The sequence below is a fragment of the Micromys minutus genome, assembly GCF_963924665.1.
Source record: "Micromys minutus genome assembly, chromosome: 21".
NCBI lineage: Eukaryota > Metazoa > Chordata > Mammalia > Rodentia > Muridae > Micromys > Micromys minutus.
The window spans coordinates 34451943-34478584 of NC_137956.1; the positions used below are offsets into that span (position 1 = coordinate 34451943).

The 26642-nt window shown below is 44.3% G+C and overlaps 1 protein-coding gene across 3 annotated transcripts; it reads right to left on the reverse strand.

Moving 5' to 3' along the window:
- Positions 1–194: 194 nt before the first annotated feature.
- Positions 195–13495, reverse strand: CDV3 (CDV3 homolog). Of its 3 annotated transcripts, none has more exons than XM_080933950.1 (5): positions 12860–13495; positions 11847–11923; positions 6568–6710; positions 3415–3574; positions 195–2390 (listed from the first exon to the last, which is right to left on the reverse strand). In XM_080933950.1, the coding sequence occupies exons 1-5, from the start codon at positions 13172–13174 to the stop codon at positions 2249–2251; spliced, it is 837 nt and encodes a 278-aa protein (XP_080790076.1). In that variant the 5' UTR covers positions 13175–13495; the 3' UTR covers positions 195–2248. The 3 variants fall into 3 exon arrangements, with proteins under 3 accessions (XP_080790076.1, XP_080790078.1, XP_080790077.1); XM_080933952.1 differs by having other exon boundaries at positions 2250–3085; XM_080933951.1 differs by having other exon boundaries at positions 2250–3088.
- Between the last annotated feature and the right edge of the window lie 13147 nt (positions 13496–26642).

The window sequence follows — 26642 nt, forward strand, 5'->3', positions numbered from 1 at the left end:
GTTGTCACCAAACTCCCCATACACTGGTGTGCTGTCAACCCCTGGCTTCTCGGAGTTTACTGTTTGCCTAGAATCAGTTCCCACAAAGCATGTAAACCTGGCAGTAGGATTTGAAGTTTTTTCATAAGGAGTGTCTCTGACATGTAGCCACTGAGAGGTCTCAACAGAAAGCATCACATTCCACCACCCATAAGTTTACTGTTTATTCAATGTTAAATGTTACAGAGTTCTTACACTGTCGGAACCATGCCTGAGAACCCAAAGAAATGGTGCAATGGACAGCCTCATCCACCCAGACAGTGTATTAAAACTTGATTCATATGCAATGCATTTTGATAGTTTCACAATCTTAAAATTTTTTTAAACAAGACTTGGAATTTACATCTGCTGCAGGTCTTCAGCGTTCCAGTACAGTATGCCATTAAACAAACCTCGTCGTATCTCTGTTCACTTCTTAAATCATAACCCCAAACAGAATTTATGTGTCTATGTGTGGGAAACTGGGGTAAAGCATACTTTTGAGGGAAGTTTGTGGCTCAAGGTGTGAGATTACTTGTTAAGGTTTCTGGTGCCCAAACTAAGCCTTCAGCTTAACTAAGAATCTCAAGCTTCTAATCATCCAACCTCCTGGCTGGCTCAGATCATACCAACATTATGCCATCAGAAGTGGCATGCAGTCTGGGCAGGAGACACTGGCCTACACCTCCTGCTTCCCATACTGCTGCACTAATCCACTAAGACATGCTCTCAAACTGGAAAAACTTTCCCTATTCCCTCTTCCACTCCTGCGAGTAATGAGCAAGCCTGGACTGTTTGGCATAGGGATTCATTTACAGAGAAGCCCAGGCACTGCCATCTTATCATAGTCATATGCTAATACAGTGTGTGTGCACTGGACCACTTGTAGAGACAAGATAGTAGGTAACTGGCAGACTTATTTCATTAGGTGGGAAGAACTTTAGCAGTAACCTCATAAGCGCCACCTACTACTATAGTTAAATTGTAATTGCTAACAGAAGTGCTACATTACTGGCTATTCCCCTGCCTCTCCAAGTGAATACCATAAACATACTCCCAAGGTGAATGACAAGAGCTGGCTAACAATGAATGGATCTACAGAACAGCCCATAACCTTCAAATTTGGGGTACACACAAGGATTTATCAGACACCATGCAAGATTCGCAACTTGGTTTTTTGCTCCTGTTGCTTTTGAACTGTTAAAAAATGCCAGGTCAGTGAAACCCTCTCCTTCTGAGCAGACGCCACACTCCATCCACAGCAGTTCAATTTAGACCTGATTAGGAGACTTGAGCAGCACCTGGAGTGGAGCAGATCCGCTGTCCTTTATATGTATCAAAGGCCATCTGATTCCACCAAAGGATTGGGAAATTCATAGGGCATTTCACAAGTCCAATGCTTCTTCAGACTATTTCACCACACAATATGCCCTCAAAGAACTTACTCCAAGTCAAAGCAAGGCCTTAATGTGGAACCAAACAACTGCTATCTGAATGAAAAAGCATTCAAAGAAACAAGACTACCCCCACCCGCTCCTTATTTGATGAACCCGAGTTTGGTTGAATTAAATCCAGTTACCTCATACAACTAAAAATATAAATCATAAACCCCACACAGATGATCCAAACACATTTCTGACAGCGGCGTGTTCCAGGAAGTCTAACATAGCCACAGCCTGGAGAGTATTCCTTAGGATGGGGCACAGAACAGGTTATTAAGGTCACTTAACTCTTCATCTTCTACAGCGGATCAGAACCCAGATGGCTGACTTCTGAAGGCTTTCTGACAAGAATCCAGTAGAGTTGGTTTCAAGGTTCACATAGACACTAATAGCTGTAACCTTATGTAGAAGTTGTGATCCACATGAAATCCACAATTAAGTGCAGCAAATCTGAGGTAGTCAACCTTGCAAAGGCTCAGTATCTGAACATAAAGATGTTTGAAATGACCACTGGCTGCAAGTTTGGTTTGATATGCAGAGCAACTATGGAAACACTGTTGAATCTAATTCACAAATATTTAAGACAATGAAAACACCCCTAAATCCAACACACATCAAGATCAGTCGTGACTTTTGAACTTCCATAGTGCAACAGGGACATTCACTGGACTTGAGGTCTTCAGTCAGTCACTGTAGATCCAGAAATCAAAACGCTGAATGGCTGTTCTTGGTGGTTAGCTGTGGTCTAGTTATCTTGGAAGGCTTAGCAAAGCCCATATTTAACTGTACTATGTGTGGCTGTACTTCTGATTTTCAAGCACAGCATACTGGTTGTCTAGCTGAAGTTTAAGGGCCTGGTTTTTTGAAACCTCCTCCCTACCTCTATTTTTGTGTCTTACTACTTCAAAGCTCTTCTCCATTTCTTTATCCCTAAGGGAAAAGAAATGTAATCAGTAAATATTTCTTCTTCACTAGGGAATTTTGAAAGTATTCTTCCTTGAATTAAAAAAAAAAAAAGACCCTAAGAATATCCTGGAGAGACAGGAAAGGAATACAAAAATCCTTATCAAACCATTTTAAGGCTTCAATTGAACAGAAAACATGTAATACTGTACTGAAGCTCTGGGGTCCCATCTTCTGAAGAGAATATTTTGGGACCAACTTGAAGACAACCAGAAAGAAGCTGTATAATGACATTCCTTCTAAGACTCCTAAGTTTTTGCAGTTAGTAGATAATCTTTATGCATAAGGGCAACGATTTCCTCATTCAAGTAATGTTCTCATCATTCAACGATTTCTCCTCCCTTTTGCTTTGGGGGAGTGGTCTGATTAGATCAGGTACAGAAAGATGTGTGTGGCAAGTCACTACTGCTCTCCCAGAGTCCCCCACACATGAGGACAAAACAGGAGAAGCAAGTCCAAGTAGAGGTCTAAATTCAAGCCAGCTGTGCTCTCAATGAGGCGAAAAGGCTGGGATTTACTTTAAAACCACCCAAAAAAATTTTCCATCTGATGCCATTTACATTTCTTCCCATTTTATTTACTTTTGAAAATTCATGTCCCTAATAAGATGTAGATGTGCCATATGTGGTCATTTAACTTCAGGTAGTATTCATTTTAAGTACCTGCTGAAATAAGATTATTTATAGTATTAGATTTGTAAATGCCAACATCTTTCATCTATTCACATTTATTAGGAATGCAATGATAAATGCTTCTACAATTCTAGTTTCCATATTTAAGAGGAACATAAGCCAGTAATAATGTACTTAAAAGAACTACCTAAATGGAGTTGTAACAGATAGACAGCAAAACCTATTTTTAACATCCTTTCTCTTGACCTTTCCAAAACGACTCTTCCCCCCCCCACCTTCTCCTTCCCTCCTGGGTACCCAAGTCCCGCCAGGTTCCCAGCGGCCTGTCAAAAATCCAACTCACAGCCTCACATACTTACTTCCGGCTCTCTACATGCTTGGCAGTGGACTGCAGGGATGGGAACTGTGTGTCACTGTATATTTCTGGTGGTCCTTGTGGCGTTTTCCTTGTCGTGGTTAGCCTTGCCCCAGGAGGCCTATAGACACCACTAGGCATTGCTGGCTCCGGGGTTTCTGTAACTAATAGATAAACCATTCATTCAAATATCTGACCTTCTGGTAACACGTTGCTAGACTCCTGATCCTTTAACAACCGTGAGAAAGCCAACCCTGTTTTAGAAAGTTCTGTGAGAAAATGTCTCAAAGTAGAAACCTGCCCATCTCTCAAAAGGTTATCTTTTTAGAATACAACACTGTAGTCACTGGTGTTTCTATCAGTAAATGTGACATCCACTTTCTTTACTTGGAAGGTGGGTTAAACAAGGTATCTTACATAAATTTAACAAAAGGCACATGCAGTACTTTTATTTCCTAAAGATAATAAAATAATTCTTAATTTCATTCTCTTGAAGATCACTGGATGTTAAGTTCTCGATTTGCTTATAACACAGGAAAAAGCACCTCAGCTTAAAATTTACTATGCCTTAATTTGGGGGCCACAATCTCTCAGGTCTTTCCTATCTCCCATCTTCCCCAACTGACCCTGGATGTTTTCAAGCAGTGTTGTTTTCCACTTTTCCAAAGCTTTCAAAGTTTCAGGCTGGGGAAGTTCAATGGGACAGCACTGTAATCATCTCCTAGCTGAAATAAAATATTCTTATAGATTAAAAGACTGTTTTCTATAGGTATAGTTATACCAGAGGGAAAGCATACATGCTTAGTTGACTAAGTACCTAAGTTGGACTTGAGATTCACACTGCCTTGAATAGTTGGACATGCTTGCAACATGGGAGGCTGAGACAGGAGGATCTTGAGTCAAAAGCCAGCTGGGGCAACTCAGACCCATCTTCAAAGAAACCAGACGAAACCACTAGACACAGCTTAAAAAAGATGTATATATATATATATATTTATATATATAATTTGTGGATGTGACTTGTGATGCTTGCCTGCTCACTGGCTCTTCCATTCATTCATTCTAAAGACAGTCTCATTCATTCATTTTAAAGACAGGCTCTACTTTATAGCCCTGGCTGCCTTAAGCAGACACCATCTGCCTGAGTGCTGGGATTCAAAGCAATACATGTAGCCATTCAGGTGAGTAAAATGAAACCTAGACAGTCACATTAGCCACCATGTTTTAAGTACTCAACAGCTACATGTGACTAGCCATCACTATCACTGATCTTATCCATCATCTCCCAAAATGCTAATGGGCAGTATAGTTTAAGAAACAAGAAAAGGGAGATGGGTGCCATACCAAAAATTACAGCAAAGGAGCATGAAGGAGCAGCTACACTTTAGTATATGCACGCATTGTATACGTGTACAGATGCCCCTGGTGCCCAGAAGGAAAAGTGGATTCCTTGAAACTGGAAGCATAGGTATGTGTGCCCCCTGAATTGCTTAAATACAATTCTGGTGCTGGTACAGCTACTAGTAGGTTAGTACTCTTAACTGCTGAGCCCTAAAGAGGCTAGGTTTCTATAGAGGCTTGGGGAGGATTTTTAGTAACAGGGTAGAATTAAGCAGATGTGAAAGACCTGGAGGCCAGAGAAATAGATGGCTTGGCAGGTAAAGATTCTCTCTATACAAACCTGGTGGCAAGATCCAGTTCCACAAACTTACCACACAAATAATAAAATTCATAAAGAAAGCAAACACTTAAAACTTAAATGTTAGCCAACAAGCTGAATCTGGCCCAACAACTGAACATGAACACGCTATACTCATCCTTGTTCAACCCACATTAGTGTCTACCCCACAACACGACAGAGACGACAGTCCTCTCATCTAGGTTATCTACCATCTGGCTTTTCAGCACCTGATATAAAAAGGAAAGCTAAAGCCCCAAAGCATAAGAACTAAGGGTCTGCAGGAGCTGTGTATCTGGTGCATTTCAAGAGTAGCAAGCTAGGGGGAAGGAGGGGAGGCAAACCAAGCGGCACTATCATGTTAATTCACACCAGTCATTTTAGCACTTGTCATAAGCATTAGAACTTAAATTCATACACACCAGAACTCCAGGCATGGTGGCAACATCTGCCTGTAAACGGCATAAACGGGTGGATGACTGTTGACAGAACAACATCCCAGGAGTGTGCTAGCCAGCTAGGATAGCTATGCAATGATCTCTTGGGAGAACTTGTCTCAAACATTTAGAGTTTAGAGTGACATAGCAAGACACACCCAACCTCTAGCCCCAATACCCACACACACCCACACTCAGGGCTAGCCTGGGCTACATAGTCAGAGACCCTATCTCAAAAAGCAAGAGTGGTTGGTGGGCCTGGGTGGAGTGGGGATGAATATTACCAAAAACATATGGATGACATTCCCCAATAAATAAATAAATAGGAAAGTTGCCAGGAAAGCTCACACCTGTAATCTCAGTTTTAGGGAAGTGGAGTAACATAAAGTCATCGTATTACAGAGGACTCAAGGCCAGCCTTAGCTATATAAAATAAATAAAACTAAGATTTTTGAGCTGAAAATGTAGCTCTGTGGCACAGCACACTTAGCATGTACAAAGCTCTGGTTCCAAACAAAAACTTTTGAGCTAGAAACATGGCTCGATGGATCTAGTCTGTTGACCAGAGCTGGATGATCAGATCCATGTTAAGCCTAGGCAAGCATGGCAGTCACCTCACTAGAGGCAGAAACCTGATCCTAAAAGCAGACTGGCTATTCTCAAAAGATAAAAGTGGACAATGACAGTGACAACAAGCTGTGGCCTAGCCTACCCACAAGCACTTGTACAAACATGCAAACACACACTCCAATAACACACACAAACCTCTAAGATTTCTATAGTTCCAAAGAACCTTTACTCACTTCCTTCTGCTACGAATTTAAGCTTCAAGACCTAAGTGTAGCACCAGAGGTGTAATTTAGATTTAGGATGACTGCAGCAGGTAAACTATTTGGCTTCAATTTCTAGCACCAAAAACAAAAGCAAAACTTTGATAGCCTACAGGTTAAAAAAAAAGTTTGTCACTCAATTTCTACATTCCTTCTGCTGTGGAGACATTCAGATCCACTCTCCCCATCCTCTCACAGGAACAGAAGATCACCTGTTACTGGAGCAGGAGGCGCTTGCACTGGAGCGGTTTTATTCCAGGGACCTGAAGATTTTTCTGCTCCACTGCCACCTCCACCTTCTTCCCAATTATCTCCTGGATCTTCTCTCTTTTCATTATCGTCATCTTCCTTTTCACTATTGAAAAAAAAAACACATTCAACTTCCCAAGAACTGGGACAGATGTATATACCACATGAAACTTCTACAAAAAAAAAAAAAAAAAAAAAACAAAAACACCCCATTTTATTGTTTTTGTTTTTTAAATATGGTCACTTTATGCAGTCCTGACTAGCATAACAGACATCTAGATGGTGTGAGTGCACCATCATGCCCAGCTAAACTTTCTAGGGGGAAACTTGGAAATCAATTCTTTTTCCATGTCAGTTCTAGGGAATAAACCCAGGTCATCAACTTTTAACAGCAATGCCCAATAAGCCACCTAACTGGTCCCCATAAACGATATTTTTATTAAGGAAGAGGTGTCCTAGCTTTAAGCCAAACTTCTTTTGGCTTAGTGTTCTGTTTTTGGTTTTTTTTTTTTTTCCTGTGAGTGGAGTCTAATTTGGATTTTCATGTATGCTACAAAAGCATGCTAATCTAAGCTATATCTAGAATCCAAGACAAATTGCTTGACCTTTTAAATTTGATTTTGAGGCAAGGTGTCAGGTAGCCTAGGCTGGTCTTAAACTCACTATATAATAAAGCAAACTGACAATCCAGGCTGTCTCTTATCTCCCAAGTGCTGAAATTAAAGGTGTAAGCCACCATACCCATCTTTATAAAACCCAGCTGGAAGTAACTCCAGCATTTAAAGACCGCAGATGTCAATGAAGAGGAACAACCCAATTTTCAATCTGTATTTAAGACTGCCTTTTCAAGGGACAAAGCTCAATAACAAAGCACTTTGTCTTGGGGCTGATTCCCATAAAGCATAGAAGTAATCACCATTTGAAGACTGACTGGTGATCTCAGCACACAAGCTGAAGCAGGAGGATGGTGACTTCAGTGAAACCTTCTCAAAAAACTAAAGGTCACAACTAGATGGTCCTTGCCACCTAGCCTAACTATCTGAGTTTAATCTCCAGGATCCACAAGGTGGAGAACTCCTGTTGGTTTTGTTCTGACATGCATTCCATAGCTTGCTCACATAAAATAAACTAACTTTTAAAAGACAAAGGAAAGAGATTAAGAATATGGTTAAGCCAAATTTCAGTTTTCCCTGTAAGATATAACCTGTTCAGACATATAAAATGATGCTGATCACTAACAAATAATATTCATGCCATTTAAATTATCCAATATTTATACTTATCATAAATAATACCAAAACATGCAAAACAAATCCTAAGGATTTGTAATTTTAATGAGTACTTTGATAGCCAAAACAATGCTAGGAACTGATTGTTGAAATCCAGGTTCTGCCACCTTTGTCATTTAGTGGTCAGGCTTTCAAGACGACACTTGCTAGCTTTCAGATAAAGATAACACATCAATATAAAGAGCAAATGAGTTAGTACATATCGATCTGTTACACTTACATTACTACGTTTTTAATAGTCATCAAGTTTTATACATTCAGCATGTATCACCTTCATAACAGGAAGTAAATTCTAGCTTTTATTCAGAAAAAAAAAGGAAACGTTATTTTCTAATGAATCTTAAAAAGCTGATCAGATAATGTGACACCATTTTCTAACATCTTATTAGCTGGTACAGTTTATAATTACCCAGGCTAATTGTGGTATCCAAGTTCCAGAAACTTTGTCAAGAGTTTCTTGCTTTTTAAATATGTTAAAGCCATGTCCATATAGTTGCACTATGATAAATCTTCAGGGATAAAATAGATGCCCATCTAGATGCAACTAATGGTAATGTCCCAACAACCTAGTCCATCCAAAAGAGGTGAAGATCGCCACTTACACCTGCATATTCAGAAGCAGTAGCTTTCACTCACATTGTGAATCCACTCACCAACGCACTAAGTAACAACTGCTTGACTATATATATATATATGGTAAGAATGCTTGTTGTGAAAGAGTGGAGTTCAAATCCCTGGCACTCACATGGAAGCCAAGCATGTCAACACTGCAAGGCAGACAAGTAGACCCTAAGAGTTCACTAGCTAGCCAGCCTAGCCAAAATGGTGAGATTCAGTTCATTGAGACCCCATCTCAGAAAGTAGAGAGACACACAGGAAGGTACTCCCATGGGCTCCTCTGGCCGTCAAATCCAAGAGTACTGGAGTGAACATCAGGCATATACTGCATGTTTACAATTTAAAGAAAATTCCAATTTGGCTTAATAGCATCAAGTAAAATGTCACATCTTTTTAATGTCTCTCACAATGTAGCTAGGGTTGGCCTCAGCCTCAAGCTCTGTATTATAGGCACATCCTGCCAGAACAGTATTTTTCTATCCCTAGCTCAAGACTTTAATAATTGAAATAACCACAAATTTTAAAAACATACCTAGATTATAAACCATTAGCAAACACTGGTAACATTGTTTAGAGTAACTACTAAAGAGCAGTGACAAACTGCTGCTGAAAACATGAAAAACACAGCACAGAAGCTGGTAATCTACTGCAGAACCAGAAGTCTGAGAGCCAACCTGGAATAACCCAGTGGGACTGCACCTATGCCTTAAACAAAGCAAGCACTGGAGGGGAAGGTAGGGGGATACATACTGAGTTTAATTCCAGCTTTGACACAAGACCCTGCCTCCAAAAAAAAAAAAAAGTTAGAAAATAAAATTAGAGCTAAGGATATGGCTCGGTGGTAGAATGCTTGCTCATGTTATACAAAACCATGTCTGACTCCCAGCACTTCTATGTTTGCCAAACTAAGCTGGGCATAGAGGTGTACACCTCTAACCCTAACAACTCAGGGATGAAAGCAGGAAGATCACAGTAGTTCAAGGCCAGCCTAAGCTATGAAGCAACTTCCTGATCTAAAAAAGTTAAAATAAGAAAAGGCAGGAGTTTTATATACTGCTGGAAAACCAGTTCAATTTAAATGTTCTCCATAATTTAACAAAATCAAACTTTATACTAGAAAAAAAAAAAAAAAACCCTTAAAGGCCACCCCTCCACCTTCACAAAGTGTTACTTTACCTATTAAGTTCAAGTCAACATAACCAAAACTTACCACACAAGGCCAACCAAGAACCTAACTTTACCACAGAATAGGGACCACATCCAGTCTACCAACCACCCCAGATAAATGGAACCTGCAACTCCCTCTCCATAGTTATAGATCAAGCCTCAGGACAAAGAAAACAAGAACATTCTCTATTTTTTCTTTTAAATTTGAGATAGGGTCTCACTAAATTGCTCAGGGTAACCTTGAACTCACTCTTACCCAAGCAGGCCTGAATTTCCTCAATCCCTACCTCAGCCTCCTCAACAGCTGACAGTTATGGCTTTTAACACCAAGCCCAGTGGGAGCATTTTCTAAAATGTACTCATCAGAGTACATATTGCTCTTGCAGAGGATACAAATTCAGTCCCCAGAACTCAGACAGCTCCCAACTATCTGTAAGTCCAGCTTCAAGAAGGTCCTACCTGATGCTCTCTTCTGGCCTACACAGGCACCTGAATGCACATGTACATATCCTAGACATACATACCTAATTAAATCTAACACAACACAAAAGCGACACCAAAAAGGAAGATACCTTCTACGTTCCCTGTTACAAAAAAGGAATGTTTATTTTGGTAAATTCACAAATGACAACACCCAGTCACATTAATGCCTGGGTGATACAGACATTAACCATACATTAAATATACTAGCTGGTGGGGCTGGAGAGATGGCTCAGCAGTTAAGAGCATATGATCTTCCAGAGGTCCTGAGCTCAATTCCCAGCAACCACATGGTGGCTCACAACCATCTGTAATAGAATCTGATGCCCTCTTGTGGCATGTCTGAAAACAGCTACAGTGTACTTATATATATAAATATAATGAATAAATCTAAAAAAAAAAAAAAACCCACAAGTTGACTTTTCAATAAGTTAGCTAAAAACATACATACTATGATCTATATTTTAAGACTAAAATTTAGAGTTAAGAAAAGTTATTTTCTTAACAACTGTCCCATATGGTCACTGGAATTCTCTACAAATTATAAGCTTCAAATCAAAGAATTTCTGGTCATTTTGTGTAAGATGAGTTAAGGATTTTGAATTTTAAAGCAAAAGAGCCCTACTTACTTTTGTACTTCAAAAATCTTACCTTAAATACTTACCTCTTCTACTTAAAAATCTTTCCAAACATGTTGCTTTAAAAACCAGATCTAAAATGAACCACCACAGATTGAACCTGACAATGTAGGCTCTCAATTTTAAAGTCTCTTAATCCACCAATCCAACTGTGAAAAATGACTTGTTTTGCTGAACTTTGAAAACTTCAGTCACTTCAGAGCCTCAGGGGGTCGGCAGCACAGGCCCGTAATTCCAGCAGCAGAGGAAATGGCATAAGCATTCAAGTTCAGCCTGGACGCACCGCTAAGAGCATGGGTAAATAACTGGGGATAAAGGCAGTGGATGCTAGCCTTCAGGAGAGCAGCTCTAGTAACAGAAATGTTCAACTTCTTGATTGGGGTGGTGAGGATTCAAGGTGGCTTCACTGGGAATACAAATCTGTGTGTTTAAAGTACCCTACACTGCAGTTGCAAAAATATTTCAACTTGTTTACCAGAGAGAACTTAAAAACAATTTTACTAAATAAGTTAAAAAAAAAAAAAAAAAAAACCCTAAGTTCAAGCACAATCTGGTGGTGCATTTCGGTGGACTCTTTAGAATCAGGAGTTCAAGTTCAGCAGCTCAGTGCTTCCACAGACCAGAGTCCAGTTCCCAGCACCCACCAGCAGCTGCAACTCCAATTCCAGAAGGCAGTACAGATATATGCAAAACACTTCAAATATTTTTGAAAAAAGTAGCTCCTTATCCTTAACTACACAGTTAAGTTCTCAGGGTAGCATGAGTCAAAGGAGACCTTATTGGGGGTAAGGAAGACCACCTAAGTTCAAGCACTAAGTGTTAAAAATTTTTAAATGACAAAAATCCATTTTAGTCAACCAAAAAAAAAAAAAAAAAATTCCACACAGCCGAAAATAGGGAAACTCTCACAGGATTTTAAGAGTTGGCAGCTAATTTAATGACACCAGAGGTCTGCCTTTGTTCATAATCAGACCCTGAAGAAAAAGTAAACGTGTGCAACACTTTTATCTGCAACAAGGTTATCTAATCCCACGAGTACTCACAGCCTACCTTATCTGCATTGCCTGAACTCTTAATCCGCTGTAATCAACCTCTTTTTGCTCAAATTCTTTCCACTCATTTTCATCCTATGGAAGAAACAACATTTATTAGAGGTTTTTCGTGAGCACGGTTCAGACTAAGAAAAGGTTCAGACTAAGAACTTTTACCCCCAAACTGGTAAAGGTTCCTGCAAAACATCTAATTAGAGATCCCGATGAACAGATTTCAGACTAGGAAAAATTCGATCAGGGGTCGCCAGGATTCTTGAGCCAGTAGTAAGAACCGGCAGTCTACATACACCGAGGACCAGAGTTTGACTCTCCAGGCCCACGTGGCGGAGAGAATTTACCCCAGCCTCTAATCTCTCCGCACACGTACACACAAGTGTGCGCACAAAAATAGGCAAACAAATGTGATCTTAAAAAAAATTTTCAGGCAGTGACACAGACCTTTAACTCCAGAGACACAGATCGGAGGTTCTTTGTGAATTGGAGGCCAACCAGGGCTACACAGTGAGAGACTTTGTCTCAAAAAAATAAAATGGGTCTAGCGGCTGGGCTGTAAAGTTTAGCCAGTCCTTGCAAGATCCCGACACGTGCCTAGTTACCAAACACCCTCTCGGCCGCCGCTTCTACTTAGAACCAACTACAGGGTAAGCTGAGCGGTGGAGAAAAACCGACAGAAATTCCACAACTCGATTCCTTGCTCTACGTGGCCGCGGCTGGGAGAGCAAGCCACGCTACACCGGCGCCACACGAGACTTAGGACACCTTAAGAAAATGAAATCCAGCCCCAACCGAGGCTCAAGTGGGACGAAAGACTCAGACACGTCACCCGGGGACCGCGGCCCGCCCCAACCCCCGTGGCCCAGAGGGCGCAGCGCGCGGAGGACGGCGGACGGGGGCGATCAGACGAGCCCCGGGGGCCGCGAGCCCGCCCGACGTGCGAAGCCCAAATCACGTGGCCTCCCGGGCCCGCGGGGGCGGGCACATGCGGCCCGCCGCCGGCCTCCGGACCCTCACCTTCGATATGGCCTTGCCGGCGGAGCCCGCGCTCCCGCCGTCTCCCGATCTCGAGCTCCCGCCGTCTCCCGACCTGGCACCGGAGCCCGAGCTGCCGCCGTCTCCCGACCTGGCACCGGAGCCCGAGCTCCCGCCGTCTCCCGACCTGGAACCGGAGCCCAAGCTCCCGCCGTCGCCCGGCCTGGAGCCCGCCGCCGCGCTGCTCCCGCCCGCGCCGCTCGCCGCGTTGGCCGCCCGACTGCTCCGTTCCTTCTTCTTCTTCTTGTCCCTCTTGGCGAAGAAGTTGTCTAGGCTCCGTTCCTCGGTCTCGGCCATGGCCGCTGCCCGGATGGGTGGGGTCGGCGGAGGGCGCGGCGCTCGCGGTTCCGAGCTCTGGGTCAAGGCCGGCTGTGCGCTCAGGCTGCCGGGTGCGGCGTCGCCTCAGCCCCGCGGGGTCGCCGAGGCGCGGGCGGCAGGGCGGCCGGCTCCCCCCGTGCTCCGGGGAACGGTGGTACGCTCTTCGCCGGGGCCGCGAGCGCGGAGCAGGGTCGCGCCCGCCCCGCTGCCTGAGGGACAAGGAAGGCGCGCACCGGCGAGCGCTCAGCTAACGACGGCGCGTGCGGGAGGAAGACGCGCGGGCCTTAGGAGGGGAGAGGGGACGGGGAGGGGAGGGAGGGGAGGAGGGAGGGCGGGCCACCAGCAGAGAGAGGCAGCGCCGCGCCTGCGCGCTCGGTTCCGCCCGCCGCTGTGGGCGCGCCGAGGGGGGTGGGCGGCGGGATGAGAAGGGGGCGGGCCTTCCGGGGGAGCCAATCAGATGCCAGAACGGAGCACTTAGGTGACAATCGGTTCCTTCGACGGGGCGGTGTTCTGAATGGGGGCGGGGAGAAGCGGGTGTATGCAAAAGATGACGTCCCTAGTGACTCCTGCCTCTGATTGGCCAAGGGTTTTGCCTTGAGGGCGGGCATTTAGAGGGTTGGTGACTTGGCTTAAGAAGACCAGCCGGAGGGGGCGGGTGTGCCTTGGTTACGCGCATGCGTAGGATACACGGGCGTCTGCTCGCCAGGACTGTGGCCTGGTAGGCGTTTGAACTTTCAGGAAAAGGAAAGAGACCATGTTAAGCCAGCTATGTTCAAGCTTGTTCCTCCTGCCCTGCTTTTTTGTACCTGCATCCTCTCTCATCGGGCATCTTATACTTTTCTTCTGAATGGAATGCTTTTGATGAGGAGCACTGGATTAGTATTCGTCGTTCCATTTATGGAAGAGTCTTAAGCCAGTACGTGAATGGAAGGGAACTGATTTTAAACTCCATCCTGGACTAGAGGTGTCTACGAGGGCCAGGTTAAGTAAATCTGACCCTCTAACGCTAGCTCTTTGTGAGGTGGGAATGTGATTTTGGTGGTAGGGTATAAAAGGCACATGTCACTGCTAAGTCCATCCACAGAATCACAAAAAGAAAACATAGACCAAAGTCCGCATTTCCCTGGGCCTTCATCCTGTTTGCACATACTAAGTGAATACTTTGCCCCTTATATATCTCCAGCCCAGAAGCTTTTTTTTTTTTTTTTTGTTTGGAGGAGATTGCTTTGTTTTGAGACCCGGTCTCACATAGCTCAGGCTGCTCTTAACGCCATACAGGGAGAAGATAATGTTTCGTATCATCTTGTCTCCACCGTCTACGTACAGAGTACAGGGACACACTACCGTGCCTGCGTTATGTGATGCTAGGGGTTTCTGTTCTAGCTAGGCAGGCTAACAGCTAAACAATGAGTGAGCCAATGCAGGTTTCCTTGTTTTTGAATACATGATTGTACCTAGAATTCCTCCTGCTCTGACTTGAGCTTGAATGATGGCTACAGTTTCACTTTGGCTCCTATTTTGGATCTTAGGACAGAGAAAGTGAACAACCACAAGATACAGAAACGAGAATCAAAACTATCCTTGTTTCCACCTGACTTGACTTTGGGGCTCTAGAAAATCAAATGTATGCTTCTCTATGAGAATCCTGGGCTGGGTATGCTTTAAACTTCTGCTTCCTCTTAAAGGTGGAGGAGAAAGCTGTGACCACCACTGAGGAAGTGATTAAGGCATAGGCCTGTAGCCTTGTGGAAAAGATCGACCCCAGACAGTAAACGGAGAGATTTCTTTCCACAGCAATTCCCTCTTCTCTTCCCCCAGAAATCCTTCCCTAGTCATGGCTATGGAAGATCTAAGTTCTGAAAATGTCCATGGATAAGTCAAGGCCCTACAGCTGTGGCCAACAATAAGACCTTTTGTGTTGTTTTGTTTTGTTGAAGACAGGGTTTCACTGTGTAGCCCTGGCTGTCCTGGAACTGGCTCTGTAGATCAGGCTGGCCTTGAACTCAGAGATTCACCTGCCTAAGTGCTGGGATTGAAGATGTCTGTCATTCACACCTGACTAATAACCAGGCATATTTAGTTCCCTTCCCCCAACACAGGATGGTTCCTAGGTGACTTCCTTTTGTGACACCACATATCTTCCTGTGGTATTGTCCAAGTGCAGCACTGCCCAGTGCCACCAGCTTTGCTTAACATCTCTTAGCAAACGTTCTTTTTACCTTCCTTGTCTTTCTTCCTCTTTCCTTCTTTTTCTGCCCTTTCCTGCTCCCTACCCCCTCTTTTGAAAACAGTGTCTTAAAGTATCCTAAATTCACCTTGAAAACACTAGTAGGCAGAGCCAAGGATGGTCTTGAATCTCCACCTTCCAATTAGCTTTTGTTGGTGGTGTTCTCTTTTTGGTTATGTTTTAAGGATGGAGTTACCCTGTGTAGCCTTGGCTGGCCTTGAACTCACAAAAAATTTCCTGCCTCTACCTCTGCTGAGATTAAACACATTCACCACCTGGGATTCCCACCATTGGTTACAAAACTGTTTCCCGTGTCCAGCAACCATTTAATCAGTTGAACCCCCACCTATTTTCTCTTTTTCAAAAGGATGTGTTTCTTTTTATTTTATGTGTGCGGATGTGTTTTTATTTTATGTGTGCGCATCAGTACATGTATGTAACTATGTACATTTGAACTCCTGGACCTGGATTTATTGTGAGCCACTTAATATAGGAACTGGGAGCTGAACACGGGCCTCTCTGCAAGAGCAGTAAGTGCTTTTCATCAACCAGCCATCTCTGCAGCTGGATCTCTCTCTCCCTTAAGCAGGTCTTCCTGTATAACCCAGGCTGGCCGAGCATTAACATTCCTGTCTCTGTCTCCGAAAGTGTTGAGATCATAAGCTACACTGCAACATATTTTGTTGTTTTCCATTGCTAGAGGTGTTGGTGAATGTGGGGGAGGTGCACATGCATTTGTGTGTTCATGATCTTCTTGGAGGCCATTGGACAACCTTAGGCATCCAGGTGTCAAATGCCACCTACTTTTTTTTTAAATTTGTGTAAGTATGTATGTGGTCTCAAATGTCATGGTGTATATGTCAAGGTGAGAGGGAAACTAGAGGATCAAGCCCAGGTTATCTGGTGTGGCAGTAAGCACAGTACCCACAGAACCATTTTACCAACCACCCCACCTTTTTTTTTTTTTTTTTTTTTTTTGGTGGACATAATTTCTCATTGGGGTGCACTTGGAGTGCACCAATTCAGCTGGGCTGGCTGGTCAGTAATCACCACTTGTCTCTGCCTTCCCAGAACTAGGATTATGAGGGCCCTTGTCACTAGCCAGGAGGAGGGTAGCCAGGGAGACTTGACAAGGACAGCTCATGGGAATATCTGCCATTGGTTTCAGGGCCTTAGAGTCAAAGAGGAAGTAACCTGTTTTTTTTTTTTTTTTTTTATACTGCAGAGACTAACTATAGGTGACACAGCCACAAAGACACTGCTCTCTATTGGTCTGACCTCAATTTCTTACACGAGACGGAATTTGGGATGTATGCCGTCAATCACACTGCAAAACACAGGAGGGAGTGCTGTCGGGTCACGCCTGGGCTGCAGTTCCTTCTCTGCATTTACTCAAGCTATTGATTCCTTCTAGCCCATCATGGATTATTGATGAGGGCCCATTTATTTGTCTCCAGATCTTGTCTTCCAGATTATTATTAAAGAGTTGAAGGCAGGTATTACTCAACTCTGAAGCAGGCAGAGTCTCCAGTATAAGTGCTTCATCAAGGAAGAGAGCGGGATGGGAAGCTGGCTCAGTTAATCAGCAGCTTGCCTTGGAAGCACGAAGTTCAGTCTCCAGAACCCACATTAAAAACTATCCCACACAGCACTCCGGATTCTGCCGGGGTCACCCCCTCATCCTTATCCAGCTCCCATCTCCAAAGCATGCTTAGCTCTTACAGGACTCTCACATCAATCTCCCATGTGTGCAGATTCCCCCTCCCACCCCCCGTCCTTACACCACGCACATCTTCTCTTGTCCTTACTGCCAGGAGAGAGGAAGTGACCAACTGAGGCCATCCTAGGATATTTCAGGGAGTCTGGGAGGGGGTTGTCTCTTTTTTGAGACAGGGTCTCTAATGTGTGCATAAAATGAGTTTAGTATGGTTGAAGAGAAAGTCTTTATTAATAAGTAGACATGAGGGGGAGCACAGCAAGAAGCATCTGGAAGAGTCCAGAGCAGAGAAAGAAGTAGACTGAACTTGACCATGAGAAGAGACCTGTGTGCATGTGCATGGGGGCTGGGGGGGGGGGGGGAGAAGGAGCACCAGGATACTAGCAAGGAATCTGTAGCAGTTATCTGTAATGCTGAGAGAACTTGGAGGCCAGCATGGGTTTTGATGGATTTTGCTATGTAGCCCTGGCTGGCCTGGGATTTGCTATATAGACCAGGCTGTCCATGACTCAGCCTGCTGAGTGCTTGGGCCTAAAGGCATGTACCACCACAACAGGCTTCTTCAAAGATTATTACCTTCCAAACATGGGCATTTCTCTCTGGGTCCTCAGAATGCCCAATTTTAATGGAGGTCAGTCATCCCCCATTTACCAAGGTTTGCTGAGCTCTGATATTCTATGGAGAGCTAGCAAAAAAGGCAGCTGAGCAGCCCCATTGTTGCTGGTTTCTTTTCTGCTGAGCTATTTGTTCCAAGTTCCATTCTGCTCCCTAGGCTGGAAATTCCACCAGTGCTCAGCTCACAAGAATGTAGCACACACCGGCCAGACAGCTCAGCAGGAAGCAGGTGGCCAGGACGGGCCACTGCCCAAGTGTTCTCCAACTGGCCTTACAGGTCTCATCTTGGGGGTGGTGGGGGTGGGTGCTTGTGTCTCTCCTATGGTCACCACAGGCAGACAGGTATCTGACCTTAGAAGGCCTTGAACCCATTCTTTTGGTGTGTTTGATACCTTGCTGATAGTCCCTGATTTCTAAGTTATTCAATCACTCCCATTTATTGACCTAAAACATTTTATCAGTGTTTACTATATTACCAGGTCCTATGTTAGGAGTTAATTATAGGAGAGGTATGGGTCAGTGGTTGCTGCCTGTGTCCTGAATTACTTGCTGCCTGTGCCCTACCCACCCTTGGGGGTTGGAAGAGAGGTGGTGCAGAATCAACAGCACAGACTCTGGGAGCAGGTGAGAATGCTGCAGCGAGCTCCTCTGAGCACTGCTGTGAGCTCCTTTAATACCCTCCACCCACGCCCCATCGGTCCCAAGAAAGCGTCTCTTTTAAATGGCAGTTCCCGATTAGCTGCCATTGTCTGCATCAGCAATGCTTGGTCTCTCAGGCACTCCTCAATTAGGTCCTCCTGCAGGAGACACCTTTTCAGCTCTATGTGTGGGAGGGTCATTTATGCAGAGGCAACTGTGCCATTCCTCCTACAAGTGGTAAAGCCCTTGTCTGCCTAACATGTGAGGCACTGGGTTCGATCTAGAACTTGAATTCCTGATCCCTCTATGTGCTGGTGATTTTGTTTTTCAACATGACACAAGCTGGGGTCATCTGGAAAGAAAGAACCTCAGTTGACAAGATGACTCTATCCTGTGGCCTGTAATCATGTCTGTGGGCATTTTCTTGATTAATGGAGGACCCAGACCATTGTAGGCAATGCCGCCCTGGGCAGAAGGTCTTAAGTTGTATTAAACAAACAAACCAACAAACCAAGCTTAATGTGCCCCAAGGAGTAAGCCAATAAGCAGCATTCCTCCATGGGTTCTGCTTCGGCTACTGCTTCTGCCCCTGCTTGAGTTCCTGCCCTTGATTTCCCTCATTGATGGACTATGACTGCGGCATAAACCCTTTCTTCCCCAAGTCGCTTTTGGTCATAGTGTTTGTCACAACAATTAACAGCAAAGTAGGCGAGCATGCCTCCACCTTCGGGTTGGAACTACAGTTGTATACCACCACACCTGATTTTCTTTTGTTTGCTTGTTTTGGTTTGATTTGGTTTTCTCCAAACTGGCCTCAGAGACCTGGGCTTGAACAATCCTACTAGCTTAGTATCCCAAATAGCTAGGACTAGGACATTTGACTTTCTTTGACTTGATAAAATTCTTTTTTAAATTATGTGTATTTGTGTTGGCTATTTTTGTGTCAGCTTGACACAAGCCAGGCTCATCTCATCATTGAGAAAATGCCTTCATAATGTTGAGCTATAGGCATGTCTGGAGGACATTTTCTTAATAAGTGATTGATAGGCAGGGCCCAGTCTACTATATGTGGTGCCACCTTAGGCTGGCAGTCCTGGAAGCAAGCTGAGCAAGTCAGAAAGCAGTAGTCTTTCGTGACCTCTGCATCAGCTCCTTTTGGTGATGATCAGTGATGTGAGTGTGTAAACCAAATAAACCCTTTCCTCACAACGTTGCTTTGGTCATGGTATTTCATCACAGCAATAGTAACCTGAACTAAGTCACTGTGTGTGTGTGTGTATGTGTGTGTGTATCAGTATCTGGGAAGCTACAGAGAAAGGTACTGGTCTTCTGGAGCTAGAGTTACAGGCAATTGTGAGTCACCTGATGGGAGCTGGGAACCAAATTCTGGTCATCTGCAAGAACAACAAGGACTTAACCACCGAGCCATCTCTACAGCCCAGGTTCTGGGGTGGGGGGGTTGGAGGTACAGTCTCATTATTCAGGCCAGGGTGGCCTTGAGCTCCTGCTTCCCAATCAATGGGATTTTAGAATTGTGCCACTATGCCCAACTAGCTCAATCCATTTTATTGTGTGAAAGGTACAAGTTGAAAGGGTGAGATGATGCTGGAGACTAGAAAAGGAATGGAAGCAAAAGCTTCACAACTGGAAGCATCTCCCACCACTGTCCCGGAAACAGCAGCCTGAATTAGAATTGGTGCTCTCTCAGACCAGCCTGCTGTGAGGCAGAGCTGAGTCACTGGGTCCCACCCTGGCTTGGATGAAATGGCCTCAAAATGTCTGGCTTGCTTGACTCAGATCCACTCAGTAGCCAACCCACTGGTGACTGCTTTGGCTCCCTGGGTTGCTAATATTGCAAAGGTGCCCAAGCAGCAAGTTATTGAAGGCTTAACATATCTCTATGTGACTGTTTACTTTGTCCCACTGTGCATTGGATTATTAGAGATGAAGTACAAATGAATACCCCCAGCCTGCAACATGTGGTAAACTCACTGAGGAGAAGCTGCCAGCCAAACTACTGGCACAGTGTTAAGTCCTCTTGACTCATTCACTTTGATCCTGGAATGTAAAGAATATAATTACATTGTCAAGGTGGGATTATCCTGTCCCTGACCCCGACTCTGACCCTGCTCCTACCTCTTGACCCAACAAGAAGGTGTGGCATTTTCTGCTTCTGACTCACAGCTTCCCCAATCCTGGTTACCAGGTCAGGTCAGTAGGTTAATGGCATTGTCTTTTTTTTTTTTTTCCTGAGAAGATCCTGGGGGTGAGGTGGGTAGGGGTGGGGAGTAGGGTCCAGGAATGGAAGGACACAGAGCAATCCTCCTGTGCCCGGGCAAGTCATTTACTGTCTCTCTGATGATGTCAATTCAGCCATCCATCTTTGGATCTCCACACATGGGTTTCTCCCTTCCAAGAATGTCATGCCTTGCTCCTATCCCCTGTAGAAGGATACCATTCTATTTACTCATTTACTTATATTTTTGAGACAGGGTCTATTTATCCCTGGCTGTCTTAGAGATCTGTATATAGACCAGGCTGACCTCAAACTCTCAGACATCAGCCTGGTTTTGCCTCTATCTACTGAGATTACAGGCATGCCTCCCAGTTCACGGCTCTGCTGTGACTTTGAAGTGGTTCCTTTCTGTCTCTCTCCCTTCCTCCTCTTTGCTAAGGCATTGAGAAAACATAACACAAACAGCTTTGGGAGAAGATTGCTATAATTAACACTTTTGGGGGCCATAGCAAAGCCAGAACGCAGGCTTCTGTTCAAAATTTAATAAGACTTTCAGGCTGGCCCTAGTGGAATTTCAAGTCAGGTGTTCAAGTGTAGAGCTCTGGGGCGAACAGGGCCCTGTTCCTTATCCCCAGTTACCCTCCTCTACCTCAGACTGGAGGTTAGGCTCTGAAGCTTTAGCTGCCTTCCCTTTCCAAGTGTCTGTACCCTGGTGGCCATCTGTTGTATCCATATTTGATGTAAGGAAGAACAGGATTACAGCACAGCCATTGTCTGACATCAAAGTAGGCTCACTTTGTCTGCCATAAAATATGTTAATCATTGAAATGACAAGTTTTGCAAAAGAGAATGTGTTTGTGTGGCTACCAAGCAGATGGGAACAGGAGGCCCTACTTCAATACTCCCTCCCAGGCTTGGATTGACTGTATTTAAGGGATAACCCAGGTGATCGGAGGTAATTGGAATGATGGGTGATCTGAGCAAGAATAACCATACTTCATGCCTATGTATAAGACTCATGTTCAAAAAGGCAACATTAAGGGGGAGTGTGGTGGCAATCGTTCATAGTACCAGTACACAGTAGTCTGAGGCAGGAAAATGGAAGCCAAGACCAACCTAACACTATAGCAATAACCTCTATTAAACAACTATGATAACAACAATAACAACAACGACAACAGGAGCCAGGGTTGGTGGAAAATGCCTGTAATCCTAGCATCTAGAAAACAGGGGCAGGGAAATCAGGAGTTCAAGGCAAGTGCCATTTGCACAGTGAGTTTGAGGCCACTCCAGGCTATGTGAGACCCTATCTCAACAAAGCAAAACGAATAATGAAGAAAAAGGAGCTGCAGAGGTGGCTCAGTGGCTAAGAGTATTTGTTGACCCATAAGAAGGCTGAAGTTCAGTTCCCAGATCCCATCATCTATAACTCGAGCCATAGGAGACCTGACACACTCTAGCTGTAGGGGATCTGATGCTCTCTTCTGCTTCTTCAGGCACACAAGCGACAGACACAGAAATGCGAACATACCTGTAAGTTGTCTTTACGCAGGTGAAGGTAGACACAAGATAAAACGAGGCTAGTCATTGGATAAGAAGGAAGGATAGGCAGAAACAAAGTTTTAGAGGGAGAAGCCAGAGCTGGGGAGGAGGAAGATGCAGATGATCCTCTCTTCGAGTCTCTGCATAGTTATAGGTTGTTATGAATATTTTATAAGAGATTGAGTTGTACAGAATGATTTGTCTTGTCTAGGTGGTCAAATTATACCATATCAATTGGACCAGAGTTAATTGTGTGGTGTTTCCCTTCACCTGGTGACTCAGTTGAGTTCAAGAAAAGGTACATTGGCAGGAATTGGGATGTGTGAGCCTGGTGTGGTAGTGACCTGCCAAGGGTATTGTGAGAGGGTGACTGCCGATGAGATGAACTAACGTGGGAGAGACCACCCAGGTCAGAGAGTGCCAGGGGGCAGGATGGAGCAGTGATGCACTGGAACTGGTCGCCGTCTTTTTAATATTTACCGCAACACATACCCATAAATAAAAAATGATAAAACAGTAAGAGAAGAACCTGAGAGGCTAAATGTCTCCAAAGCCAAAAGTTGTCTACACACAGAGCTGTTGTCTATAGTAAAACTGTTAGGGATGTCTTATACTTCCTCAAGTCCATGGTGAAAGCAAGCACCTAAAGGCACATTCGGGCGGAAGGATCAGGGTCTCCTTTCATCACATGCCCAGCGTGGAAACCTGAATGTCCCTGCACGTGTTAAGCTTAATTTTTCATTTCAAACCCCAAGCCTTGGTGTGGTGGCACAAGCTTCCGTGATGTGGTGCAAGAGGATCAGGAATTTAAGATCAACCTGAGCTACATAGCCAATGAAAAGCCAGCTTTACCTACATAAGACTATTTAGCATAGAGGAGGGAGAAGAAAAAAGGCCTAGAGACATCACGAGACTTTATGATTGTGGGCGGTTGCTCACTCTGCACACATGTGAGGGGAAATAGGAACTGAGCCTGCAGCCTGGTCTACTGAGCTGGAAAAATCCAGCCTTCTTACAGGGTACCTCTCATATCTACGTACCACCTGTCTTGTCTACATTCCACTTAGTATGACATCATATGTGGTTTCCATGTTGCTGCAAAGCCTTTGAAGCCTTCCCTTCACATTTAAGGCCCCATATTAGTCCAACTAACATCTTCATACCATTCCCCTCGTATGACTATTTATGTTCCTCCAACCCCCTTTATTCAAGTCACAAGGAATTCTGCAGGTAACAAGTTATATCAGGTTGGTTCAGAGGGAGGCTGTCTGCATTTGGCATCTCCTTGCTGTTCCTTTCTTCCTCACCTCCAGGCTTCCACCTGGTAGAGCCTGGTTACTCTGCCAGTGAAGAAGGGAGCTATTGTGTCAGAGGGTGGAGAGTATGGGGGGGGTTAGGGAGGATGGTGGGGGGCGGTGACCAGCTCTTTTGGAATTCACATGCCATTCAGGCTGAGCTAATCACCTTTAAGCAGTTTACCCAGATCTCATCAATCTTAAATAGCTTTGACAGCCAGAAAAACATTAAGATCCTCCCAGGATACTTACTAGGTTTGAAAAGGTTATAAATCCCCGATCACAAAGGGACCAGGTGAAGGATTCATTAAATCCTGTTAAGAATTTTAGCCTTCAAAACTGTGCGTGGTGTTACATGCCTGTAATTCCAGCAGTCAAGTGGGTGGAGACAAGAGAATCCGTAGTCCAAGGCTATGGTTATCTACATAACAGCTTTTAGCTAGGCCAGGTTCCAGGAGAGCTATCTTAAGTAGCAGAAATAAATTTTTTAAAAAATTGGCCTTTGTTCAAAGGGTTATAGGTAGCTGTTGAATTTATGGCTTTTGGTATTTGTTTATTTATTTATTTATTAAAGACAAGTTCTCACTTGGTAGTGGAATCTTGCTTGGAACCCATGGCTATCCTCCTGCCTTAGCTTCCAAGATATTTAGGATTGAAAGAAAGTATGTGGTACTGCACCCGGCTCTCACTTAACCATTTTAAGAATGAGGAATTGTGGCCTGGTTAGAGTCTTTGGAATTTAGTCAGCTTCTGGCCAGAAGGCACTTGGATCAAGGGAAGGAGGGTTGAGGAAGGAAGGTAGCCTGCTTGTGTCGGGGCTTTACCCAGGATTGCTGAGCAGGTAAAATGCAAGCAGGACTCTGGTTCAGAATGATGGGAGATTCCATTCTCTTGGACCTGGTGATTTAGGGGTGGTCTAAGGCCAAGTTCCAGCATAGCTATGGCTTTGGGAAGGCAAGTCAACATCTACGGACTCATTGCCTAGGGCTCTTGTGGGCTGACAACTCGATCATACAGACTTGGGACCAATTGATAAATCCCTTACAGATCTGGCCACCCCAGGGAACCGAGTGTTCTGGGAAGCCACAGCAGGATCTACAGGAGAAAGGGGACAGTAGGGAGATCCCAAAGACTGTGGAGATGATTGGACCAGACTATTGATCTCTCCCCAGTAAAGGGTTCTGGACCACCCCATCTTTCCCTCTGCTTGAACTGTAAGTCTACAGAGCTCCTCAACTTAAAAATTCAGATAGATCTATTTATTTCTCTATTTGTGTGTGCTTGGTAGTGTTATAGCTCAAACCGTCCTCAGACTCCTCCTAATTCCTTCTACCTCCCCATCCCTACCCCAACCCTAAACTCCATGCCCTTTCCTTTTTCCTAATAACCCATTTACCTACTCTATGATGCCCACATACTTCTGGGCTCTGGCTCATCCACTGGAGCACAGTTGAACTATCAGGAGCGTACCCTTAAAGAAAAATGGACTCTTAAGTCCCCTCCCCTCTAAGCTAAATGTTGACCAGCTTGGTCTTGTACAGATGGGAGTTGGCTGTGTAGATTGTTGTTCTTGGGATGGGTTCCTGGCTGAATTCATACTCATGGACCACAGCTCCTGATGGCTTTAAACACAAAGATGATTAGGAAACCATGGGACGAAGAATATAATCCTTTTGTCTTTGTTTCGACTTTTTAATGTCTGTGATCCTTCATTTACTAAGGAATGGCTTGGGGTGGGGTGTGTGTGGGAACTCACCAGTAGGATCAGGGGAGCTACGCTGTTTGCTGAGTGATTGGTTAGGTCACCTCTGCTCTGTCTCATTTCCCATATGCATAAAGGGTAGGCAGAAGTGCTCACCTTGCATGGTATTATGAAGATTTGATGTGGAAGTGCTCCTCTCCCAGTGAGGGGTAATGGAGTAAAATGCTGGACATAAACATTTCAAACTTTACTGCAAACCCAGGGAGTGCATAGCCAAAGGGCAGAGTACTGGCCTGGAATAGAACTGTGGCCCCAGATGTTGTCGCCAACACTAGAATTAGAATCTTTTATTTATTTGCTTTTTATTTTTTATGGGGAGAAGGATTAATCTTGTCTCACAGTTTGAGAGGGTACCATCGCTATGGCAGGGAAGGTGTGGCTGAGTGCATGTTAGCAGGCTCATGTGGCAGGAATTTCTCATGTCCTGGCAGACCAGGTGGCGGAAACATTCGTTTATCATCCTCATCAACACTATCTCGACAGGATCTTGCTGTGTAGGCCAGGAGAACTGGCCCTCTTAGTGTTCTGCTTTAGCATGCGCTCAGCAGGAAAAATGTTTCTTTTATTCCACCAGAGTACCGACTACTAGGGCAGGAAAATGCCTCAGCATGAAGAGATGCTGGTATACATAGGCCTGATGCTGATAACCAAGGATGAGTGACTCCCAAGAGCTGTCCTCTGACTTCCACAACACACACACACACTCACTCTCACACACACACACATTCACACAGGCTCACACACACACACACTAAAACACACATACACACATTTGCATACATACACACACACACTCACACACAGACTCAGACACACACACACATACACACATTCACATACATACACACTCACACACACACTCACATACACACACACAGACTCACATACACACTCATGTACACACACACACACTCACACACAGACTCAGACACACACACTCACACACACATACACACACACTTAAAGTGAAAGGTAATAGCTACTGAGAATTCAGAAATTTCTCTGTGCCATGATGTTTCAACTGTCTTTATAAATGCTTGCACTAGGGCTGGAGAGATGGCTCAGCGGTCAAGAGCACTGACTGTTCTTCCAGAGGTCCTGAATTCAATTCCTAGCAACCACATGGTAGCTCACAACCATCTGTAATGGGATCTGATGTCCTCTTCTGGTGTGTTTGAAGACAGCTATAGTGTACTCGTATACATGAAAATAAACAAATAAATCTTTAAAAAAATCTTTGCAATAACTCAACACGAATGGGGGAGGGGATGATTGTTATCTCACTTTACTAGTGGGGTTCAGAAGGCAAATAGCTTGTTCTAGGGATCCTAGAAAAGAGGCCAAATATGACTTGTAGCTATGTAATCTTGGTAGTCCCAAACCATCTCTCTTCAGTATCTTAAGCCATGCGGTA